Source organism: Mus pahari, chromosome 5, assembly GCF_900095145.1.
Source record: "Mus pahari chromosome 5, PAHARI_EIJ_v1.1, whole genome shotgun sequence".
Lineage (NCBI taxonomy): Eukaryota > Metazoa > Chordata > Mammalia > Rodentia > Muridae > Mus > Mus pahari.
Genome location: NC_034594.1, coordinates 135116060 through 135139211, shown reverse-complemented (window position 1 = coordinate 135139211; position 23152 = coordinate 135116060). Strand labels below are relative to the sequence as shown.

Sequence of the window (23152 nt, the reverse complement as noted above, 5' to 3'; positions counted from 1 at the left end):
TATATCATTTAGCCACCTAATGTTTTTCTTTATTGTCTGAAACAGATAAACATCACCTTAGGACAATTTGATGAATTCTCTAAACTAATTCCTATGGTCTGTGGTTGAAGGTAATTGTTAGGAAAGGGCATCACTGACTTCTTGTATATCAATAAAAGTCAAATTCTTATAAATTAATAGTGCTTCCACTTTAGCATGGTATTCCAAAAACAAACACTATACTGGTTAAGGGCCCAGCCTCTGAGGTCTGGTGACCCAGATTCAAACATAACTTCTGACTTCAGTCTGTAGGCTCCTTTTGATGCACATGGGACAATGTCTGTCTCAAGTGTGTCACACCCCCGTGAGTGTACACTTGTTTTGCATATTTAAGCACCGTTGTGTTTGGTGTCTGGAGACATCCTGCATTATACTTCTCACTGCTGTGAGTTCTCATTGGTATAAACCTATGTCACACAGCAGGGTGCACCGGTGACATACTGGGGAGCACAGTTGCCTTCCCATACCATATGTAAATTAATAAGCCAGAGGAAGTACGTAGGAAGCCTGAGGTCATACAGCGAGGAGTAAACAGAACAGCGCCTCCGACGTCTTACAGACACCCAACACCCCGAATCGATTCCACAGTAAGGCCTCAACACAAGTGGGCTCATCCACAAGTGACCTTCTCCTCGGCAGTCTGTATTCCGTACTTCGCAGTTGAGGAGACTTCCCAGTTGGGGTGGCATCTCACTAAAGGACATGGAGAAAATATTCTCAGCAGTCAGAGCTCTCACTGCTCTTGTGGAGGACTGGAGTTCCATTCCTAGGAGCACATGTGTAGCTCATGACTGTTTGTAATTCTGGCTCAAGAGATCTGAAGCATTCTTCTGGCTTCCACAGATACCCACGTACATGCATGCGTTTGCACACAGATAATAAAATTTAAATCTAAACTTATTGTTTCTTCTTCCTTCCTCTCTCTCTCTCTCTCTCTCTCTCTCTCTCTCTCTCTCTCTCTCTCTCTCTCTCTCTCTCTCTCTCTCTCTCTCTCTCTCTCTCTCTCTCTCTCTCTCTCTCCTCATTTTTCCTTCCTTCCTTCCTTCCTTCCTTCCTTCCTTCCTTCCTTCCTTCCTTCCTTCCTTTCTTTCTTTCTTTCTCTCTCTCTCTCCCTCCCTCCCTCCCTCTCTCTCCCCTTCTTTCCTTCTCTCGTTCTTTTTTGTGGCAGGGCTTCTCTGCATAGTCTTGGCTAGCCTGGAACTTGCTATGTTCATCAGGTCAGTCTAGAACTTGCAGAGCTCAACCTCCCTTTGCCTCATGAGTTCCAGAATTAAAGGTGTGCTCACTAGAAAAAAAAAATTAAAGAAATATTTTATACTGGAAAAGAGAGTTAGTGGTGTTTAGACGAAAGCATTGGTGTTTAGGGGAAAGCAGGCCTGACCCCTGACAGTTGGTGCTGGGACCTTAAATACTTCTGGGAAAAATGGTTTTGTTTTTGTTGTCCTTTGGTTTATGTGAGGTCCCTGGCAGTGATTGGTAGGAAGCGTGTGACCATTGGTTTTAGTCTCCTGCTAGAGAAGCTCAGATGGAGATCTGTGCATAGCGAATAAGTCAGATGTGTGAGACTTCTAGCTATGAATTCTGAATGAAAGAGGCAAGGAAAGTAGCGTGGTATCTCGAGGCTGAGAAGCAACCTGTGAAATGTCACTGTTCTTCTGGGGGTCTTCTTATCTAAGTCCTCTTCTCGTCTCCCAAACCAGCAAGAGCCCAAAGGGATAGGTCCTGGGCATAGTGGGGGCAGAGGAAGCACACAGGGGAGAAAGCCATCTCTTAAACAGCAGCATTCATTGTCGCAGAAGCCAGGGAATACTCTACAAACCCTGCCTTGTTGCCGGTGCATCTGAAGTACTCTTGATCGGCTTCTTAACTGAGATGTAAGATTAACTATTACTGCACCCTCTTCTAGCCACCTTGATTATTAGCTTCAGTGTGGAGATGTAGCCCGTGGAAGCCTTCAGTCAAAGAGCACTGGACTGCACTGATCCTCAGACCACAGCTCAATTTGATTTTACAGAATGTACTCTGATCAAATGCAAAAAAAAAAAAAATTGTTTGGTTTTTCTGAAAACTGAGCTGAAGGCTTTGCAAAGCCTCGGTAGATTGTTAGCTGTGAACGCCGTGCTTCTGGTGATGTGTGGGCAGGATAACAGTAAAACAGTGCGTGCTGTTGGCTGGCTGCTTGTAAAAATGTGGGGTGTTTCTGCATTCAGATTCTGCATTCAGATTATTTAACAAGTGTGCTCAAGTTCTCCCCCTCCCCCACTAACGAGAGCGAGGCTGGCAATCGTAGGTAAAGGATGCGGTTTATGTAATACAGAAGAGGCAGAACTCTAATCAGTGGATCCATATGCAGAGAGTAGGCCCTGGCCCGACATCAAAAGATTGGCACATGTGTGTGCGTTTATGTTTTCAGTTATATAAAGTGTTTATGGTACGAATGAATCTTTATTTATTTATTTTTTGTATCATTTCCCATTTTATCCGACTCACTGGAAAGCAACAGAAAGGCCCAGGATAAGACATCATGTTCCCAGCTATCCTCTGGCTTCTATTCTTAACACCTCCCCTACTTTTGAACCACACTTTCCATTATATTTTCTGGATCAATCTCCTGTGTACTTTTACTGTCTTCTCAGAACATTCTACATTTTACTTTAAATAAAATAAAGTAAACCAAAGAAAGCCCAGATTTCTCTGAGAGGTTGATGTATGCCTTGGAGGTTTCCTTATGGTTGGAAGTTTATTGATACAATCTTAAAGAAGGTTCAAGGGCCTGAGATTAGGCCCTGAGTTTGCTTGCCTCTCCTCTCATGGGCCCCACATACACTTTTACCACTCTTTCAAAAAAGTCTTCCATTAAGGTCCAAATGGTACTAGCACACTCCTCCAACCCCTACTGCCATCACCAGTGGTCCCTGTCTCCTCCCATGATGCATCAGGATTCTTAGAAGTTGGCTTACATTGTCTTTCCTTTGTTCACAATTCACCATCGGTGTCCAGTATCTGTGCAGAGCTCATGTCTAACAGCCAACAGCTACTGTTCTTTACTGTTGTTGATTCCCAGGACTCCCCATTCAGTCCCTGCTCCTCTGCTCCCCTACTCCCCTGACTTCTTGTGATCCTTGGCACCATCAACAGATGTCTTAGAGGATGCAGCCCCTAAGTCTGTGGTACTCAGAACACATGCCACCCCTTGGACTTCCATTAAGATTAAATGTCAGAGCTCAGAGGGTGTTCATAAGCCATTGTCCTCTTTGTCTCTGAGACCTAGGTTCAAAAACATAGAGTGGGGATTTTAGATCAGAGAGCCCACTGTTGTGGGCACATATGGGTGAGTGAGACACTCTTGATTTGATGACCAGTTACCTAATTTCTGCCTGATTTAATTTTTCTACCAGCTGAAGCTCAAAGGATGGTGAAGGTATTCATTTGTCATTACCATAGGTTCCCAAAAAGCTTGGAAACCAAGTCCCCACTTCTGAATGGATGCTGAAAAGTACTGGGTCTTGCACTTCAGGGCTGCTTAGTAATCCTCCTCCTGTTCTTCTTCTACCGGGATGCCAGATTTAACTCTCTTCTTCACAATTCCATAGGCACCGTAAGCCCAGAGATTGGCTTCTTGTCTTCCAGCCCCCAAGCTTTTCTGCACTTAGAGCATCCCCCTGCCTTACCTTGATCTGTGATAAGACACCGGCCCTGGCCAAGGCTATGTTCCTACCTCTACTTTCACTTCCTAAGAAAAATTGCCCTTGCCCTTAGAAGTATGCCTTCTTCTTTTGTTATGTTTTGTTTTGTTTTGCCTTGTTTTTTGTTTTTTGTTTTTTGTTTTTTGGGTTGTTTTTTTTTTTTTTTTTGGTTTTTTGTTTTTTTGGTTTTTCTTTTTTTTCATGATCACATTCTCTTTCACATTTCTAAGGCTGGCATATACCCACAACTCAGGAAAAAAACAAAACCCAAAACCCTATCTCAAGCCTATTTACTGCTTCCCTCTCCTTCTCCAGTTAATTCTTCAACCTTTATCCAGCCTGCACTCCACACTTTACAGAGTGTACTGGCTGGTTTTGTGTGTCAACTTGACACAGGCTGGAGTTATCACAGAGAAAGGAGTTTCAGCTGGGGAAATGCCTCCATGAGATCCAGCTGTGGGGCATTTTCTCAATTAGTGATCAAGGGGGAAAGGCCCCTTGTGGGTGGGACCATCCCTGGGCTAGTAGTCTTGGGTTTTATACGAGAGGAGGCTGAGCAAGCCAGTAAGTAACATCCCTCCATGGCCTCTGCATCAGCTCCTGCTTCCTGACCTGCTTGAGTTCCAGTCCTCACTTTCTTTGGTGATAACAGCAGTGTGGAAATGTTAGCTGAATAAACCCTTTCCTCCCCAACTTGCTTCTTGGTCATGATGTTTGCGCAGGAATAGAAACCCTGACAAAGACACGGAGATACTCATGACCAACGTCAGCTGGAGCCCGGCTGCCATAACTAATGGGTCCTCTCATTCCTGAATGCCACTCTTGTTATGAGGTGGCCAGGTCTCTCTCCTACAGGCCCTCTTCCATCTTTGCCTGCTCCCTCCCTTGTTCTCCAGGACTGTCTGCCTCAGCCACCCTGCAAACCCTGGGATCCGACCACGCATGCTCATAGGCTTTTTCCATTGTTGTTGTAGGTTTAGTTGGCAGATCACATCTCCTAGTATTCAAATTACACTTTAAGCCTTAAAACGTGGGTGATTCCCAAAACTACACCTCCAGAACAAGCCTTCTGAAAGGATCTGCATCAGCAGATGGATGATGAAAGGTTCCATCCGGCTTACGGTTTTAGAGAAGATCCAGGTTTTCATGGCCATGAAGGTGCATGGTTCTGGGATTGTGGTGCCGCTGTTGAGGTGACATAACCAGGAAGCAGAGACAGTGGCTAGAACCCATGGCACATATAACCTTGAGAGATCTTCGTCTAAGCACTCAATTCCTCCAGCCAGGTCCCATTGCTTCAAAGATACATAGCCTTCAAATTAGTGGTGCAAACTAAGGAGCGATGGTTTCCAACAGAGTCTATGGGTAAACATTAGAGATTCAATCCAGTACAGAATCTCCCAACTTACTACAACTATGTCATATCCTTGCATAAGTTCTGAGGATTCTGCTGGTAGCCTATGGATCCTTTGACCTCTAAGCTCAATGCCCTCAAATTCTCCCTCCTCTACGCTGTTTTCAAAGTAGCCTTTCTAAATTCAGACATATATTTTTGTCTGTTTTATTAAAAAGAATGCTCTTTTGAGCCTTGAGCATAAAGTTTAAAATTTTCAGGTTTTCATTTCACCGTCTAATTTCCAAGTACTTGCTCAGCTATGTTTATCGTCAAACTGCTTGTTACTACGGCCACTGTTCACTCCCCTCTACGATTTTTTTTTCTTTTTTCTTTTTGCCTTTGGCGTTTGTACATGGATTCTCTTTGTCTGGAATGTCTCCCTTTCCTCTCTTGTCTTTCTCAGCCATTCATCATTTATAAAGGCTCAGCGCACTCTTCTTTTCCTAACTCTTTCCTGGAGGGCCTCTGTGAGTCCTTTCCCAGCCCCTTTCCCTACTCCCTTCTCCTCGCTCCAGTTGCTAACCTATGTCTGTTTCTCTCATCATGCCTGAGATGGGGTGTGGGAATTTGTATGTGTTCATTTGTTCCTGTGAGCCCTCCCCTCTTGCTGATTGTAAGTTTGTTTATAACAAAGAGCTGTATTCATTTATCTTTCAAACCCTAGAACCATCTGCAATGACTATAACTCCCTAGGAGAGACACTGTGGAAATACTTGTTTAAAATGTACATGTTCTTAAGTTTCCTCGATGCTGAAGAAATATGCACCTCATTTTGAAAGAGAGTTTTGTAGTTTCTTCAAAAATGATGACAGGGTTTGTTCAAACACCTGTCTTTCTTTATGCCTTATTTTGGTACCCAAAACTTTTGGCCTTAGGTCTACCGTCAACCTCTGATTTTAAAACTAGTCTAATTAAAATTAAAGATATTTTTTAAGGTAAGAATCCTAATTAGCATTACATATGCTAACACTTCATTATTTGGCCCCTTTGAGCGCAAGGCATTGAGAAAGTGACTATATAATTTATCGTTCAGTACAGGACATTCTTGAGAGTTAAAGGGAGCTATTAATACTTTCACCATAATTAGGAGAGTAAAATAAGACTGCTCCAGGCAATATAAAATGTGTAGTTTTTCTGGCTACATTATAGTTTCATACTTAAAAGCCTTGTTTTTATTTATATCCCTCATGTTGATTGCTTCATGTGTAAAATCCTTTAATGTTTTTTCCCCCTTATACACATGAACATACATTAGCTTAAAACATATGGCGTTTATGTGTGTGCAAACACTACAGAGCAAAGCTAGATTTTTTTTTCCTCTGAGGAATGCATTTCTTCTCAGATACTTTCTCACTGTCATCTCAGGGGCACAGGATAACAAGACAGCTCTTTCCGAGCCGTTTGGCCTCTCTCGGGGCTATCTCAACTGGGGAGTTTTCTGGTGGGCACCAGTTTTCATCTGCCTTCCTTTATGTCTTCTCCTCTGGCGCAGTGTCTCACGGTCCTGAAGCTTTTTGCAGGCAGCACAGGGAGGAACAATTTGTGTTTTTTGACCACAATTAGCAACTGTGTCATTTATTGACCTCTTGGGAAACCACATTCTTGGATCGCTATCATGCCAATTAATTGATCCCACTACCCCCAACTGCTTAGAATAAAAACTTTGCCATAAAAAAGATACCTTACTTTAGCTTTCCATTAGAAACCCAGGCAAGAACTTTCCATTAAAAGGTACTGTTTGAAGAAATGCCCAGTTCTTTAGTATGTTAGGTCAGTCAATAGCTGACCCAGAGTCCATATCAACTAAAGAAGGAACTCTAAAGTTCTGACTGGCCTTTCAGTGCCCTACACGATCTTTCTCCCCTTCCATCTCTAAGTTTACCTCTTCCTTCCCTTCTCCCCTCTGCAGCTGCACTGCTGTGCTTGTTTCTGTAGCATGCTGACAAGACAGGTCAGTGGCGACTTAACTTTTCTTTCTGTTCCTTGTGGTAGCTGCAAAGATCAAAACTCTACTTGCCTCAGGTCTGTGTTCAAAGGCCTTATGATCAGAATATCTTGAATTTTTCTATCTATAATTTCACAGTCCCTCCAACCCCAAACACTCAGGAGACTCCCCCAGTCTTCATCTTACCCCGCTCCTTATCTTTGTGGCACGCATGCCTGTGTGAATTATACCCTGTTGTGTCTCTTGTTGTTGTACAATGAAGGGACCCTGAGAATATAAGCTCTGATGGTGGGGGCTTGATTTAATGATCTCAGTTCTGTTTCCAACCCCAAAACTGTCCCTTTCCCCCAATAGTAGTTTTGAATGCATAAATGGAAGGATATTGAAATCACATCTTGTTGATCTAGCAAGTGACAGTCAACATATGGCTGAAGTAGCGTAGAAGGAAAAGCCACAAAACATGGAGCAGGTTCAGTATGGCCTATGTCGGTGCACTGTGGCTTTTGCTCTGTGTAAAAGACACTTCTCTGCCTCTGGCTGAGTATTGTTTGAAGCTTTTATTGGATGCTATAGGAAATCTAGGTCCCATGCTTAGCTCTTCCTTCTATCTTCTGTTTTTCTTCTTTTCCTACTTAAATGTTCATTAATATGTCTACCAAACAAAAACCCGGGATGACAGAGGAGAAGAAAACCAGGCTAAGACCTTCAGGTACTGTTTTGACTCAGTGTCAACCCACTCCGGCCTGCTTGGATGGCTTCTGCATTCCTTAAGAGACCAAGCACACCTTTACCAACAGCCTTTTGGCTTTCTTCCATCTGAGGTTGGCCCCCGAAATTTCAATCCCTTAGCATTTGCTGGATAACACAAAAGTTCTCTTGATTTCTCTGTTTAAAGAATTTTCCATCATGTGCCTCATCATTTCTCCCTCTAGTTGCAGAAAGTATTTGAGGTTTAGCGAATTGGAATTCGCCCACTTGGAGGAGGGCAGCTGACACATTTCTTGCTCAGTACTCACTCTATCCAAGTTAGCCAGGAGCTGGCTCCATTTGTAAAACAGAAAGTACTTCTGTGCCACGAGGAGGAGCCTCACCATTTCCCAACAGCTCTGGACTAGAATTGTTCCTCACTTCCAATCCTTTGAGAACGTGGGTGAACGCAGCTCCTCTCTGTTCACAACACTTTCTTTCTCATCTCTTGAATAAATCAAGCAAGATACCACACACGTGTGAAGGGTTGCTAGGGACCTTTGAGGGTGACACACTTAATTCATAGAAAATGAAGTAGATTTTAAATGTTCTCATGAACAGTGTAATCTTAACTGATGGTTAGTTTATAATGTGCCCGGTGTCTGAAGGTTTGTAGCTTTTAGATTAAAAATAAAACTTATATAGTCAGCAAGACTCACAAAGTCAGGTCTAATAGATACAAGGGACGGTTCTGCTTCGGGCTTGTTTTCTCTGTGATCCCTGCTACAGGTTCAGGAATGGTGGTGATTACCCAACAAACTGAGTTTTTGCTTGAGGCAGCAGACTCTTGAGGCCATAGAATCCTTGGCTGGCTCATGCTTATTCCAGGAGAAACTGAACAGCCTGCCTCCTGTGATCTAATCAATTAATGTTTAGTAAGTTTTATAAGCGTGTAATTTTTGTTTTATTGGCTGGAAATACCTTTCAAGTGTTTCTTTTACCTCCAGAGAAAAATGTGGTTAATACTGAAATTTTTATATAGAAGTTTCCCCAGATAATTAGACACAACCCTAAATAACACTTAAACTATTGGGCATAATTAAGATGTAGTTTTGTACCTTTTCATTGTAATTATAATTTCTCTCAAAACATGTGTAATTAAAATTTTCTCAGAGCCAAATGTTCAAGGGTTGGATTCTAAGAAAAAGATAAGTTGTGTTATTTCTTTATTGAATCTTTATTATTTAAGAATAGTCAAGTGACTTAAGCAAGAAGTAATTTGCCATTTAATCAATGTACAGTGTGATTGGAAGTTTCAACTTCATTATGAGGGCATTAAATTCAGAGGCAATCTTAGGGAAGGTTTAACTATTGGTTTCTTTGTATTTTCTCTCTTGCTTTTTGAGAACATGTCTCTTGTGTGACTATGTATTTATGTAGTGAACCAGCCACTCCAGATGGTAAGATTCAAGATCAGGTGCTCTGACACATAGGGAACAAAGGGCCGATGGCAGTTGGCTAGTGAGTTACTGATATGATATAAATCAAGAAATATACTGTTTCTATAACCAGTAGCAAAACTTTCCTTCCCTGATGGCTTATGAATAATTTATAGAATATAAGTAATTAATGGGGAATTAAGGTCTAAATATGGTGCTTTTTTTAGATCGACATTATTTAGGCAGACATGATTAGAATTCTTTGCTATGTAGGCTTTTAATTGAACACCTTGAGAGTTATAATGATTTAAATGACTGTATAAATTGCAATTACACCTTAAACAAGAGATGTGGCAGTGAGGCGGATGCAGAGCTGGCAATCAGGACAGAGTATGTTTGAGAGTGGGAATGAGGGCCGCACAAACACCCAGCAATTCCTACTGAATGAGCTGATGAGGCAGAGGAGTCAGAACCCAATCAGAAATCATTTTGAATGTCAGAGGAGTATTAATGCATCATAAAAACTGAGCACCACATGTGTAAGTCCACAATGGAAATTCAACCTTTTGGCGTATTACACCCTCAGAATCCTTTGTAGACCAAGCACATAGCTAATGTAATTATTTCATTGATGCCTTTCAGTGATTCTCAAGGCTAGCATTGCCTCTAGTCCTCCATCCATCCCCCATCCCCATACACACGTGAGGTAAGGGCTTTTTTTTTTTTTCTTTTCAGTTTTTTATTTTGTTTCCTTGTAATTTAGTATATTTGCTTTTGTGTCCGTTGTTGGTACAAAACTACAGGATGCTTTCATAATAAAACTGAGCTCAGTGGGTAGCAAGCTTAGAAAGATAAGCACACACATACATACATGCACACATGCATCCATGCAAAGCTATACATATGCACATGAACACAATGCCTTTACCTTTCTTCTCTCCTCAGTCTCCACCACTCTCCTTCATTCCCTCTCAAACTGATGGCTTCTTTTTCTTTAATTATAAGCCTCATACAAGATTCTCTGAAGCATTCTCAATGTGTCAGAGGGTTATTTGGCTGATAGACTCTCTGGTAGAATGTTTCTGAAATGGGAAATTTATTTGTATCTTGCCAATAATCCATGAAGTAAGATTTTGAAAGAATGTACATCACAAGATTCAGATAAGAATGAATTAGCTGGGCAGTGGTGGTGCATGCCTTTAATCCCAACACTTGGGAGGCAGAGGCAGGCAGATTTCTGAGTTCGAGGCTAGACTGGTCTACGGAGTGAGTTTCAGGACAGTCAGGGCTATACAGAGAAACCTTGTATCAAAAAACCAATAATAATAATGATAAAAAAGGGTGAATTAATACTTCTCTGTCTTTCTTTATCTCTTTGTCTCTCTCTCTCTCTCTCTCTCTCTCTCTCTCTCTCTCTCTCTCTCTCTCTGTGTGTGTTCATGTATATATGGTATGCATTTGTGGAGAGGTCAGAGGACAACCTCAGATATTGCCTATCCACCTTTTTGAGACAGGATCTCTTATTGGCCTGGGACTTATCACAAAGTCTGCCCTTGCTGGCCAGTGTGCCTCAGAGCCCCTCCTTTCTCAGCCTTCCCAGGAAAGAGATAAGGACATGTGTAGCCATACACGGATTTTATTACACATGTTTCTGGGAAATCAGACTTGGTCTCCATGCTTGTACAGCAAGTGCTTTTTCCTTACTAGGTTATGGAAATAGTTGACATTCTATATTTTTGGATAGCTGTATAAAAATATTCTACTATAGAAACCTCTGCCGAGGAGTGAGTATTTATATATATATATATATATATATATATATATATATATATATATGAGTTACTATTGTTAATATTGTATCATGTTTGCTCAGTTTTCTGTGTTCACAGACAGTAGACTTGCAAACGTTTGAAACCCCAGCTCTGAGGACTGCAGAGGCTTGCTGCAGCTTGCCAGCTTCCAGTCTAGCCATGAATAAGCCCTAGGTTCAGGGAGTGAGTTTGCTTCAAAGAAATGGGAAGGGAGTTATTGAAAAGGCACCAAAATGCTAATCCAGTCTCCAGGCACACTCAGGTGTGAACATACCCATCCATGCACAAGTGCATATAGTCAGTCACATAGGCCATGCATACACATAAATAAAGTCAAATAAATAATTAATTAAAAACATAATTTGTAACAGCCACTTATAAATGGTTCTCCTTTGATTTGTTTAATATCACTGGATACTTAGGTATTAAGTTCCTGTTATCTAATGTTGCCATTCTGAATAATCTTGTAATAGAAGTCTTTGTGATTTTTATCTTAGGATTCTGGGAGGTTGTTTTGTTGAAATGTGTGTGTGTGTGTGTGTGTGTGTGTGTGTGTGTGTGTGTGTGTAAGAGAGACAGACAGAGAGACAGAGAGACAGACAGAGACAGAAGGAGACATTGTGTATGCTTTGAGGTTCTTGATAAACATTTCCAACATTTTCCTCAGGGAGTTTTCCTTCATTGACTCTCAGCTAAACCACACTGGGCTCAGTCTAACTTCATCTGTTGTATTACAAAAATAATAGCAGCAACTTGACAACATAGTGTCTACTCTTTTCCTCAGCAGTATCACTAAGGTGGTTTAGTGTTTACCTGCCCCCCCTCCCGCCCAGGACTTACTACATATTTACTACTTGAATCTTATTCTTGCCTGCTCTTATTGTGCTATTTTGTTACTGTTAAGGTGTACGTGTTTTCTTAGCATTGAAATCCATCATTTACTTGGAATAGCCATTGGCCTGTCCTTTCTTTTCTATTTCCTCATATTGCTGCCTCTGTCAAAGCCGCTGTTTCTTTTCTGAGTTGGTTTTTTTTTCAGTACCCCAAAAATCCTGATAAACCTCCATGCATTTGCCTGGTGTCTTGGGGTTTCTTTTGCTGTGATAAAACACCACGACCAGAAGCAACTTGTAGAGGAAAGAGTTTGGTTCAGTTTGCACTTTTACATCACAGGCCATCACTGAAGGAACTCAGGGCAGGAACTCAATCAAGGCGGGATCCTGGAGACAGCTGTTGGAACAAAACCATGGTGGGGTACTGCTTACTAGCTTGCTCCCCATGGCTGGGTTAGCTTGCTTTCTTATATACCCCCAAACTACCTGCCCATGGGTGGCCCTGCCCACAATGGGCTGGGCCCACTCACATCAATCATTAATTTAAAAAATGCACTACCAACTTGCCTACAGGCAAATCTTACAGAGGTATTTTCTTTATTAAGAGCTCTTTTCCCAAATAACTTCGGCGTTTGTCCAGTTGACAATAATCTATCCAGGACCCTGGGTTTCTGCTTTGTTTCTAGAGAACAGCTGTGCTTGGTTTGAGGCGTCTCCTCATAGTTGACAGGACTGCTGGGGTTTTTCCTCCTTCAGAGGTTCATGTCTCTCTTTTGCTCTCAGACAGAACAGCCTCTGTAATAATACCACACAACTCTCTTTCTGTTTTTGTGGTACAATCTTTGTGTGGTATTCATGCCCAGACATGTTTTCTTGACAGCTGGCAAACTTCCCCAGACTCTGTGAAGAAACAGAGAGGATTGTTGCTAACCACATCCGTGAGAGAGAAGGGAAGACAAAGGACCAGGTGAGTGAGACCTTGCTTGATGGCCGGGTCCTTTGTGGGGGAGTGGAAGAATTTTACCAAGGTGTTGGTCTTAGTCCTCAATGAGAGAACAGTGAAATGTATAACAACTTCATATTTACCTTTTATAAATTATATATGTTAGTACTATACTAATACCTCATGTGTGCTAAAATATAAACAAGAATCCAATCTAGAAGTCTAAAAATTTTAAATCAATAATAGGATGTCAGAGCCAAGTATAGGTGCTCACACACAATCTTGGCTCTTGAGAGGCAAAGGCAGAGGGATTGCCGCAAGTCTGAGGCCAGCATAAGCTTGGGTGTAGGACTCTGTCTCAGTGAACCAATCAACAAAGATAAGACCAGCCTGCCTCCTATTCCCCTCCACCTTCTATGACCATCATGTGCACCTTTCTAGCATCTATGCACAGCTCTTGGATAACCGGGAATCCAGAAACATAATGCATTTTTTTTCTTTCATGTGGATTTTTCACGTATTACTGGGTGCACATACATGCTCTAGTATATTAACATTTTTCTAAACGTTTTACTTGTAGGTTTCTATGAACTTTCCTGTGAAATGTACATTGAAGAAAAATATTGAGGAATGAATCTTTTAAACGTTCAGAGTCATCTTGCGAATTCACATGGCTTGTAAGGCATGGCCTTGAAAGCATCTTTGAACCCCAGTTCTCTGACTTGGAAAGATTATTTTTAAGGGAGGGTACTTACTTGACAAAAGAATAACAAATTCTTATGTCAAAATGGCTTTTCCTTAGTTACTTATCAACACGATAGTGGGAAATACTGACTTTCAAATGTTCTTCCATGACAGCTGCAAGCATCGTGTGGAGGGAACACTGGATTTAGGCCATGTGTTCTCTCCCAAATAACAGCATGTTCTTGTGAAAACCACCTCTTAGAAGTGTTGCTTGTGGTTTTTTTTCCCCCTGGGCAGAACTGGGATGCCATTCTATATGGTCTCTGAGTGTCTCTGTAAGTCAGTATTCCAAGAATTTTGTGATGGTCAGATGAGTAGAGGAAGGAGAAAAAAGAAAAAGAAAAAAAAAACAGAGGAAAAAAATAGAGAGAGTGAGTAGAAACCACAGAAGAGAGACACACACGCTCTCATGGAGTCAGTGCAGATGTGTGTGTGGGGTGGAAGTGAGGGGACAGTGTCAGTAGCTTGGCAGGCTGTGTCATTTGCAAGGGAGCCTGGTGCAAACCATTTTCCTGCTTAAACTCAGGGCTCTTGGTTACTACTTTTTATCAGTGTGCTTTGAAAATTAACTGCCCACTATTTATAATTTCCACTTGTTTTCCAGCTTTTACAATCTTGGACAGCAGCCCAAAGTAGAGAATAGAGTTATTGTAACTTAGCCAGCATCAACTCACGAGCCAGTGAAACGAAGCCAGGGACCAGACATATAGTCCCAAGCTAAAGGTTCCCTCTCCCCATGTAATGGACCAATAAAACCTACTTCTATAAAATCTAATGCACATGCCTGAAATTGCAGCACTGAGGAAGTAGAGGCAAGAGAATTAGGAATTCAAGTTCATTCCCTGCTATGCAGCCAGTTCAAGGCTAGGCTGGGCTACATGAGAGCCTGTTCCAGTTTCATTTTCTTTGCTCTGATAATATAAGCCAGTTGAAAAGCAGCTTGGGGGAGAAAGGGTTTCTTTTGGCTTGCAGTTCCAGGTCACAGTTTATCAGTGCAGAATTCCCAAGGTGCCAGGGACTGGAAGCAGCTCCTTACATTATGCCCACAGTCAAGGACAGGGAGAAGTGGCTATGTGGTCCTTCCTTGCTTGATCCCACAAATCTTATCAGAGCCCCAACTATGAAATACCCATACTCAGAGTAAGTCTTTTCATCTCAAATAACCAAGAAATAAAAATATCCCTCCCAAACATGGCCACAGGCCAACCTGGTATATATAGTTTCTCACTGAGACTCTCTTTCCAGGTGACATGAGGTTATATCAAATTGACAGTGAAAACAAACAAACAAAAGAACAAAAAAACTACCCATTGCAGACCTGGTCTCAAAGGAATCAACTGTACACATGATCATAAATAAATGAGATACTACTTTAACTTGTGTTTTCAGGCTGTAACATTCAAATGATAGTATATAAACTTAATTCATAGGGATCCTAAGTAAAAACTATATTGAGAAAAAAAACCCCATCTTTGTGACCTTACATAGATCGGGTGTTGACATTTTCATGTTAACTTTTTCATTCTTCATTTCTTTTTCTGTTTTGCTAAAACGACATGTTCAGTTTAGCATTTGTTCTGGAACAACCAGGTCCCAGTGCCCGAGAACCAACCTCAAAGTTCATGAAATGGAAGAGTGTGAGTAGACAGATCGGTGACTGCACAGGCTTGAGTTTATACTATACTTTCTGACTGAAGCATGGTCCTGGCTTGTAGTATCATAGGTGGAATCAAGGCTTTCCATCAGAAGACATAAGCTTCTAAAGTGACCAGCACAAAAGGCACTACTTCTGACTGGGACATGCTTATGTTGTGCCGTGCTAACATCAAAGAGTCACACCCATTATTGACATTGAGTCTGGTCCTAACACTCCTAGCAGCCTGATAGTGCTGTGTATTTCTAGCAAGTTGAGAAGCTACATGAGAGTGTGTGGGGTATGGTCTAGGGCGAGTGTAGTGATGATGATTCAAAAAGGCTATGGTTGAGTCAAGGTGAGTCCCCATGTCATCTTTGTGAAGTATGCCAGACTAACCCCTTGTGACACTGGAGCTCTCATTGTTAAGATAATGGATTCTGAGCTTAGACTTGGTGGACAGCAAGTCCAAGCTCTGACTCTTACTTTCTATGTAATATCTTATTAGTTATTTGCATTCTTTTAAACTATTTAGTGTGTGTATGTGTATGTGCACATGTGTGCACATGTGTGCACATGTGTGCAAGTGTGCTTATGTGTGTGTGTGTGTGTGTGTGTGTGTGTGTAGGTGCATGTTTGCCATGACATATGTCAGAAGATAATCTGTGAGAATCAGTTCTCTCCATTATGTTAGTTATAAAAGTCAAGCTCAGGCTTGATAGCAAATGTCTTACCTGATGAATTATTTCATGTCCCAACTTGCATTCTTCATATACATACATACATATATATACACATACATAATATACACATACAAACATACATACATAAACATTTCCATCAATTTCCTCACCCTGGGGATAAACAGTGGTACTTAACCTATGGGCATTGTAAAGATGAAATGGAGTAGTCTACACACAGATCTTTGCTCTGGTTACTTACCTTTGCATCACTGCGACCATAACACACAACAGAAACAACTCAAGGGAGGGAAGTTGTATTGTGTATCCTCCCTCTTTGTATAGTTCCAATGACAATCCAAGTTGCAATTCTACCAAAGTTCACATGGGACCAGTTTATGAGGCTTTCTTACAGAGTAGTGACTCAGTAGCTTTAGTCAGGAGAATGGGTGACCCTAAAGCAGCCACTCTAGAAGGTCTTTACTCACTGTGGATGGTGACACCTCTGTGGTTGCATAGATGAAGCCTCTTCCCCTAGCCCTGATGGAGCCTCTAGCCCGTGCTTCTCAACCTGTGGATCATGACCCCTTTGAGGTTGAATGACTCTTTTACAGGGGTCATCAAAGGCCATTGAAAAACATAATACATTTACATTGCAATTCATAATAGTAGAAAATTACAATTATGAAGCAGCAACAAAAATAATTTCATAGTTGGGCATCACCATAACATGAGGAACTGTATTACAGGGTCACAGCACTAGGAAGGTTGAGATTCACTACTCTAGTCCTCAGAGATCGAAAGGCCATGTGCAGTTAGTTCAGAATTGCAAACAACTGATTGGAAGGTTTGGCACGAAATTCAGGTTAGAGGACCCATGATCCTCTCCACCATCCTTCTATGAGGGGAAAACCAACAGTCAACAAACCCAGCTGTAATGATCTTTGGTGAGTAGGCACAACCTAAATTCCGCAAACGCAGGGGTTTGGCTCAGAGGATAACCCTGCACAACACATGGTCATAACTTTCAAAGACTCTCCCAAAGTGACACACTTCTTCCAGCCAGGATCCACTTCCAAGGTTTCAGCAGTCTTCCATAATAGCACCATTATCTGGGGAACGGCATTTAAAACATGAGCCTATGGGAGACATTTCAAATCCAAACTGCGGCATTTTATGGACAGTGCCAAGGTATACTGTCTGGCCTGGAGAACAGTCAAGCTCCCTTTGTCTGTGGTTGTAGTGACCTCTGATTACCTAGGTGGCAGAATCTGGGGGGATACTTTTGCACGTGGCCCTCTGTGAGCAGCATGCTCTGGAGGTGATGGCTGTTTATCAAGGAGAAGTATTCTGAGTTCGAAGTTTTATAGCTGAGATCTCTGATAGGTGGGATCTGCTCAATAGCCAACATATTCTGGAGGCCCTACTGTCACCTTGCACAACCACTTGGATTTTCTCTAAGGGTTCTAAATACTTTAACAGCTTCATCTGTTTACCTGCCAATGCAAGTGAGCTCATTTTCCTCCCCCCAAACATTTTTTCCACATATTTTGCTTTTTTGCTCCCAATTCTTTCTGTGAATCTTACTAAAAGCAGCTATCAATAAACCATGCCACATGCCTGAATTCTATGCTGTCTTGAAGTTCCCTCACTAAATAATTGGTTCATTACTTTTTGAATTCAGCCTTAAAAATCTTCAAGACACAGGCCAAACATAGACAAATTCTTTGCCAGAATATAATAATCATACAGTGTAAAGCATTCTAAGATTTTTTTTAAGCCCCATATCTCCATATTTTCAAATCCCTCCTGCAAACCAGCTCCAAAGGCTGAGGAACTGCATGGTCAGCTGAGTCACAAGAACTCTGTCTCTGGTACCTATCTGTATTCATTACTTTTTCATTATTGAGACTACAGCATCCGAATAAACAGCCTAAGGAGGGAATGGGCTGGTTTCCATGGGTCTCAGTCCATCATGGTGGGGAGATATGGGAAAATCTCACAGTTTGGTAGAAGGAGCATGGGACCGAGTCTGTTCACATGCTGCCGAACCAGGAAGCAAGGAGTGAAATCGGACCCAGGGTTGAATATAATTGTCAAGGACCCACCCCTAGTGACTTCTGCCAGAGAGCTCTACAGCAAGGTTCCAGAACTTCCCCAACAGCACCATGAAATAAGGGCAAAGATTTGAAGCATGAACGTGTGAGTAGCACCTTCAGATTAAAACCATAAAATTAACTTGAGCTGTTATTCACTTCTTGAGGCATGGAAGAGATGGGAAAAAGTGGCCTGTTCCGACTGCCGGGAAACCTTCTGTGTCTCTGAGGTACTCATTAACCACTCTCCATGAGGGAGGTTAGAGATGGAATAGGTGTCTCACTCTTTTTTTAAGTATTATTTATTTACCCCTGTGTGAGAGAGTGTATAAGCACACGTGTGAGTATGTATGTGTGTGTGTGTGTACAAGTATGTGCATATCTATCTGCATGTGCACAGAGACTAGGAGAGAATTAAGTATTAAACATGAAACTCATAAATCTGTAAGTTTTGTTCTTAAAGGTTGCTGAAATATCACATGCACCAGCTATTCTTCTAGCTGTTTCTATATGCCCAATTGCACGTCAAAAGTACTTGTCTTTGTGAGTTGCTGCTGCTATAAGGAACAGATTTGGTTTTCTTCAACCATTATTCAGTAACTGGGTAAAGCCACAGAGAGAAATTCTGAGAAAGTGAAAAAAAAATGAGAAAAAAAAATGTACCATTTTCTTCATCCTCCAAATGAAACCTGGCTGTTATCCTTGGGTGAACCAAGACTCCCGATTTCCAGGAATATGACTGAGAAGAGCCATAGCTTTTATTTTTCCACTCTTTTCCAAACTTCAGTCCAAGTTAATGTGCATCTCTGTCTGGGATGCTCACAGTAGCTGTGGGTTATGCTGGCAAATACATGGATATTTCACTCTTTATGCTGGAAAATGTTATTTGTACTTAACATTATACTTTATATGGTATGGAATCTTGGCAAATGAGTCTGGAGAATATGATATCTAGGAGAATCTAACTTGATTTGTGGGAGGATAGAGGTAACACTATAGGTAAATTAATAACCATTCCTCAGTAGTTTTCAAGAGATAAAATCAGTTTGTGTATGATATGGAATTTTTTTTATGAACATACGAATTGGTGGCCTAATAGTTCCTGAGCTCTGGATTAATTTTTGGGTAGCAGAGTAGGCCCAGAGTGATCTTTAAAATACATCTTTGACAGGTCCCTTTGTCATTCTCAGCAAGATTTGGTCAGATGACTAGTTGAGATTAGCCACAAAAGCAAAGCCTCAGGGCCTACAGTGCTGGGTGCTGAGTACTATACTTGATCATAGCCAAAAGTCTGAGAAGCATGGGGTACTGAGTACTAAGTACTAAAATTATTGTAACTGGCCATACACTAATGGGAAGAAATTGCTCACATGAAAACAGACCTTTCTTTTAGATTCATAGATAGTTAACAAAACTAAAACCACAAACATGTATTGGCCATCTATTTTATATGTCATGCTTGGTTTTTGGATAAGATGAGGAATAAAACAAACATTGTCTCTGCTTCTGAAGATATTGGATGCATTTGGGGTGGTGTAGTTGAAGACTGTACCTATTTCTGTTGAGAAAATTACCAAACCAAAAAGCGATCCAAACAATTCATTACATTTGTGGCAAACACACACAATCGGTGTCTCAGTGATGCATGGTGCCTGTGTATTGTAGAATTGAGACATGGCGTAGGGAGGCCTGGTCCTGGGTGGTCATAATTAGGGAAGACATTACCAAGGAAACACCCATCCTGGAGTGCGATGAAGAGCACTTGCCTTTTAGCTGTTGCGGTGACTCTGGTGCTCTTCAATGACCCTGACGATGAAGGTTCTCAGTGCCAAAGCCCTCACTGTGGCTCTCAGAAGAAGATCAGCTGGCACAGTGCTTGCCTAGCATGGCCCAGACCCTAGGTTTTATTCTTAGTACCAGAGATAGAGGCAGAAGGGTCAGGAATGAAAGATCATCCTTGCATGCACAGTGAGTTTATGGCTAGCCTGGGCTACATAAGACATTTTTCCCCTCTTTGTCAGCTTCCTCTTTCTCCTCTCCCTTTTCTTGTAAAAGTAAATAAGTCTCAAAAAGAAAATATCAAAGTATAGACCAGGCAGAGGTTTGTATGTATGTATGTATGTATGTATGTATGTATGTATGTATGTATTTATTTATTTATTTATTTATTTTACATGTTACCAAGTCTCAAAATCCTCAAAGGGATATAGCACAGGTGTAGGACCAAAAAGCAACATAATGAGAGTTCATCTGAAAATCCCCAGAATAAATAAAGCCTCTCTCTGGCAATTTCTGCTTGCACCTCTCCCTTCTAGCCTTCCTCGGGTCCTATGGCTGCCCGCTGCCCATTTCCTCACAAAGAGGCCTCCCATACCTCTAAGCTATATTTCACAAGCACGTAACAGTGGAAAAACACCTCTGTGTTGCTTGTCACGGGTTCAACCCACTCCTTCCTCAATCCCATCACTACCCATGTTGCTCGAGACACTGGTCCAGGCCCTGGCCAATCGTGCGGCACACTGCATAGAGCTCGGTGCAGAGTGTGTCAAATCTCCCCTGGGTCAAGTGCTAACTAGTGCTCTATAGGCCCACGGTAGGCTGACGGAGCCTGTGGAGTAACTGAGGCTGAAATGCCAGGGAGGCAGCCCTTGTTGAGATGACAGTTGACCTGACCTTTTGCTGAAGTTTTCGTCAGTTAATGAGCTTCACTCCTCTGAAGGAGGATCTGCGTTTCTTTCTCTATTTCTTTTCGACTTACCTGGGCCCCTGGGGGCTCACTGAGCTTGAACCACAAGCCAAAGAGCGCCCGGGGCTGGACCTAGGCCCTCTATACTTTTGTAGCAGATGTGCAGCTTGGTCTTCATGTGGGTCCTCTAACAATTAGAGCAGGGGCTGTGTCGGTCTCTACTCCTTGCCACTGAATCCCCTCCCCCTACCTGGGCTACCCTGTCTGGCCTCAGTTGGAGAGACTATGCTTCATCCTGCTTGGACTAGATGTGCCAGGGTGGGTGGTTCCCAAGTAATGGAGGGAGGGATTTGTAAGGGCGACCTGAGAGGAGAGGAGGAAGTGGGCTTGTAATCAGGATGCAAAGTGAATAAGTAAATAAAATAATGAAGTTTTTAAAAAAAATAAAGGGATGTTTGAAAAGGCTAAGAAAACCAAGGAGTAATATTGCTTATGTATGCCTGCCTTGCTTAGAACAAATCCTCTGCTTCAGAGGAACAGAATAATTCTAGGTTTTGTGCTGACAGCAATCAGTAGTCTGTGAACTACAATGCTATTCTTCTCTTCACACGATACTCAGACTTAGCCACCACATAGATTTTTAACTTACATATTTAGAGTACAAAAACTCCAAAAGGGAAAACCTATGTGTTATTTTAATCAAAAGGTCACTTTAAAGACCAAATACTGATAAATAACATGAGAAATGATTGGAATTAAGCTATGAGAATTTTGAAGAAGGGTCATTACCTCAGTGATTCTCTCTGTCTTCTAGGTCCTGCTATTGATTGACATTCAAGTCTCTTACATTAACACCAACCATGAGGACTTCATCGGCTTTGCAAAGTACGTGAGATAACCGATCCTTGTATACATTCCTACTACTATTCTTTGAAACATACGTTCTTAATTCTTATTACAGCAATACTTCCATTTGATAAGACAGTCTGGGTCAGGGTAATTCTGAATCCATCTACCTTGGAACCCTGCAGTTAAAGAGCAGGGAAATTGATTATTCTCTTGAGAAAAAAACGGTAGGTGGGTCTCTTGTACAGTCATGTGCCTTCAGTACTCATTATTTTTGGAAGATGATCTTCAGTGTGTCTATCATAGATTAACAACAATAATCACACATTAAAATGCCAGGGCAATATTCTTTCTTCAACTAATGTCAAATACAATTCAAATTGTATCATATATCAAATAATATCAACTGCAATCCAAGGTGGGTGTGGCAGTTCTGACTTGTAATCATAGCACTTGAGAGGTTGAGTCAGGAGGATTGTTGTGAGCTGAATTCTACCAGCTTGAGCTACATAGTTAGAGGCTGTCTCAGAATGCAGTAGACAAAGCCATATAAATAAAATCCAAACAAACAACCCATAAGATCCAAAATAGTAAGCTGTTTAGACTTCCCTATACCACAATGAGGGGGCTTTAATTTCTTTTAAAATTTAGATATGATCTTTTGGACTGACCATACTACTTTTTATAAAATAGATACAACCCTCTGAAAGGCAGAGGATTGTCTAATAAGTGACAGGTATGTAAAACCTTAAAATGGAAAGCTCTTCAATTGTCTCACTGGCTTCTCTGAGTAGTTTAAAAGATGAATGCTATCTTTACATCATTTGAAATAACAGGAATGCTTCCTTCAACGTCAGTTTTTGTGATGGGAAAAACACCAATAGGGATCTTACAAACATGTGGTGGCTATGTAAGTAAGCTAGATGCTGTGTGTCAAAAGCAAAAATCTTGTTATGTTGCTACCCCAAGTCAAGACGATGGATCAAAAGCCCAATGCCTTTTGGAAAGACTCAAGGCTTAAAATCATCACAAAATCATTGTTATATTGTAAACTTTACTGAGCATTGTGGGTTTTAGCCCCCTTGAGATCTGGTCTCATCTAGTCCATGCTAGCCTCAAACTCTTTATGTAGCCAAAGATGGCCTTGAACTCTCGATCTCACTGCCTGTGCTTCATCAGTGCTGAGTTTACAGGCATTTGCAACCCCACCCAGCTTTATCCCCTTCTCTCAGATCAACAGCTATCTGCCTACCCATCCACCCATCTATTCACCTACCCACCTACCTGTCTGTCTGTCTGTCTGTCAGCCTACTGATCACTCCCTGTTCTTTGCTTCCTTTCTTTTGATAGGCTAGGCTTTATTTCTTTTCCCAATAAATTTCAGTATATTTTACCTCAGAGGTTGCAAGGATATATTATTATATTGATTTTTAGGTTTTCAAAGAAAATTTTCAAGTCTAGAACCCTCAGACATAGCCTTTGCTGCAGCGTCTCTGTGATCCAGGGGGTGGCTTCTGATTGCCAGTGAACTGGGCTGTGTTTTGTTGAGGGAAAAGAAGTGCTGTTATAACTTTCCCAGGAGATCACGATGCTGCATGGTTCTCCCCCACACTTTTTTATTATTATTATTATTTTCTTTATTTACATTTCAAATGCTATCCCGAAAGTTCCCTATACCCCCCCCCCCC

At 41.5% G+C, this 23152-nt stretch overlaps 1 protein-coding gene across 6 annotated transcripts in view; it reads left to right on the top strand.

Moving 5' to 3' along the window:
- Dnm3 (dynamin 3) overlaps window positions 1–23152 on the top strand; it is a 477887-nt gene that overhangs the window by 174832 nt on the left and 279903 nt on the right. For all 6 annotated transcript variants that reach the window (XM_021198990.2, XM_029538405.1, XM_021198992.2 and 3 more), the window contains exons 11-12: window positions 12717–12803; window positions 21433–21503. In XM_021198990.2, coding sequence (XP_021054649.1) covers window positions 12717–12803; window positions 21433–21503 — 158 coding nt within the window. The remainder of the gene's footprint in view (window positions 1–12716; window positions 12804–21432; window positions 21504–23152) is intronic.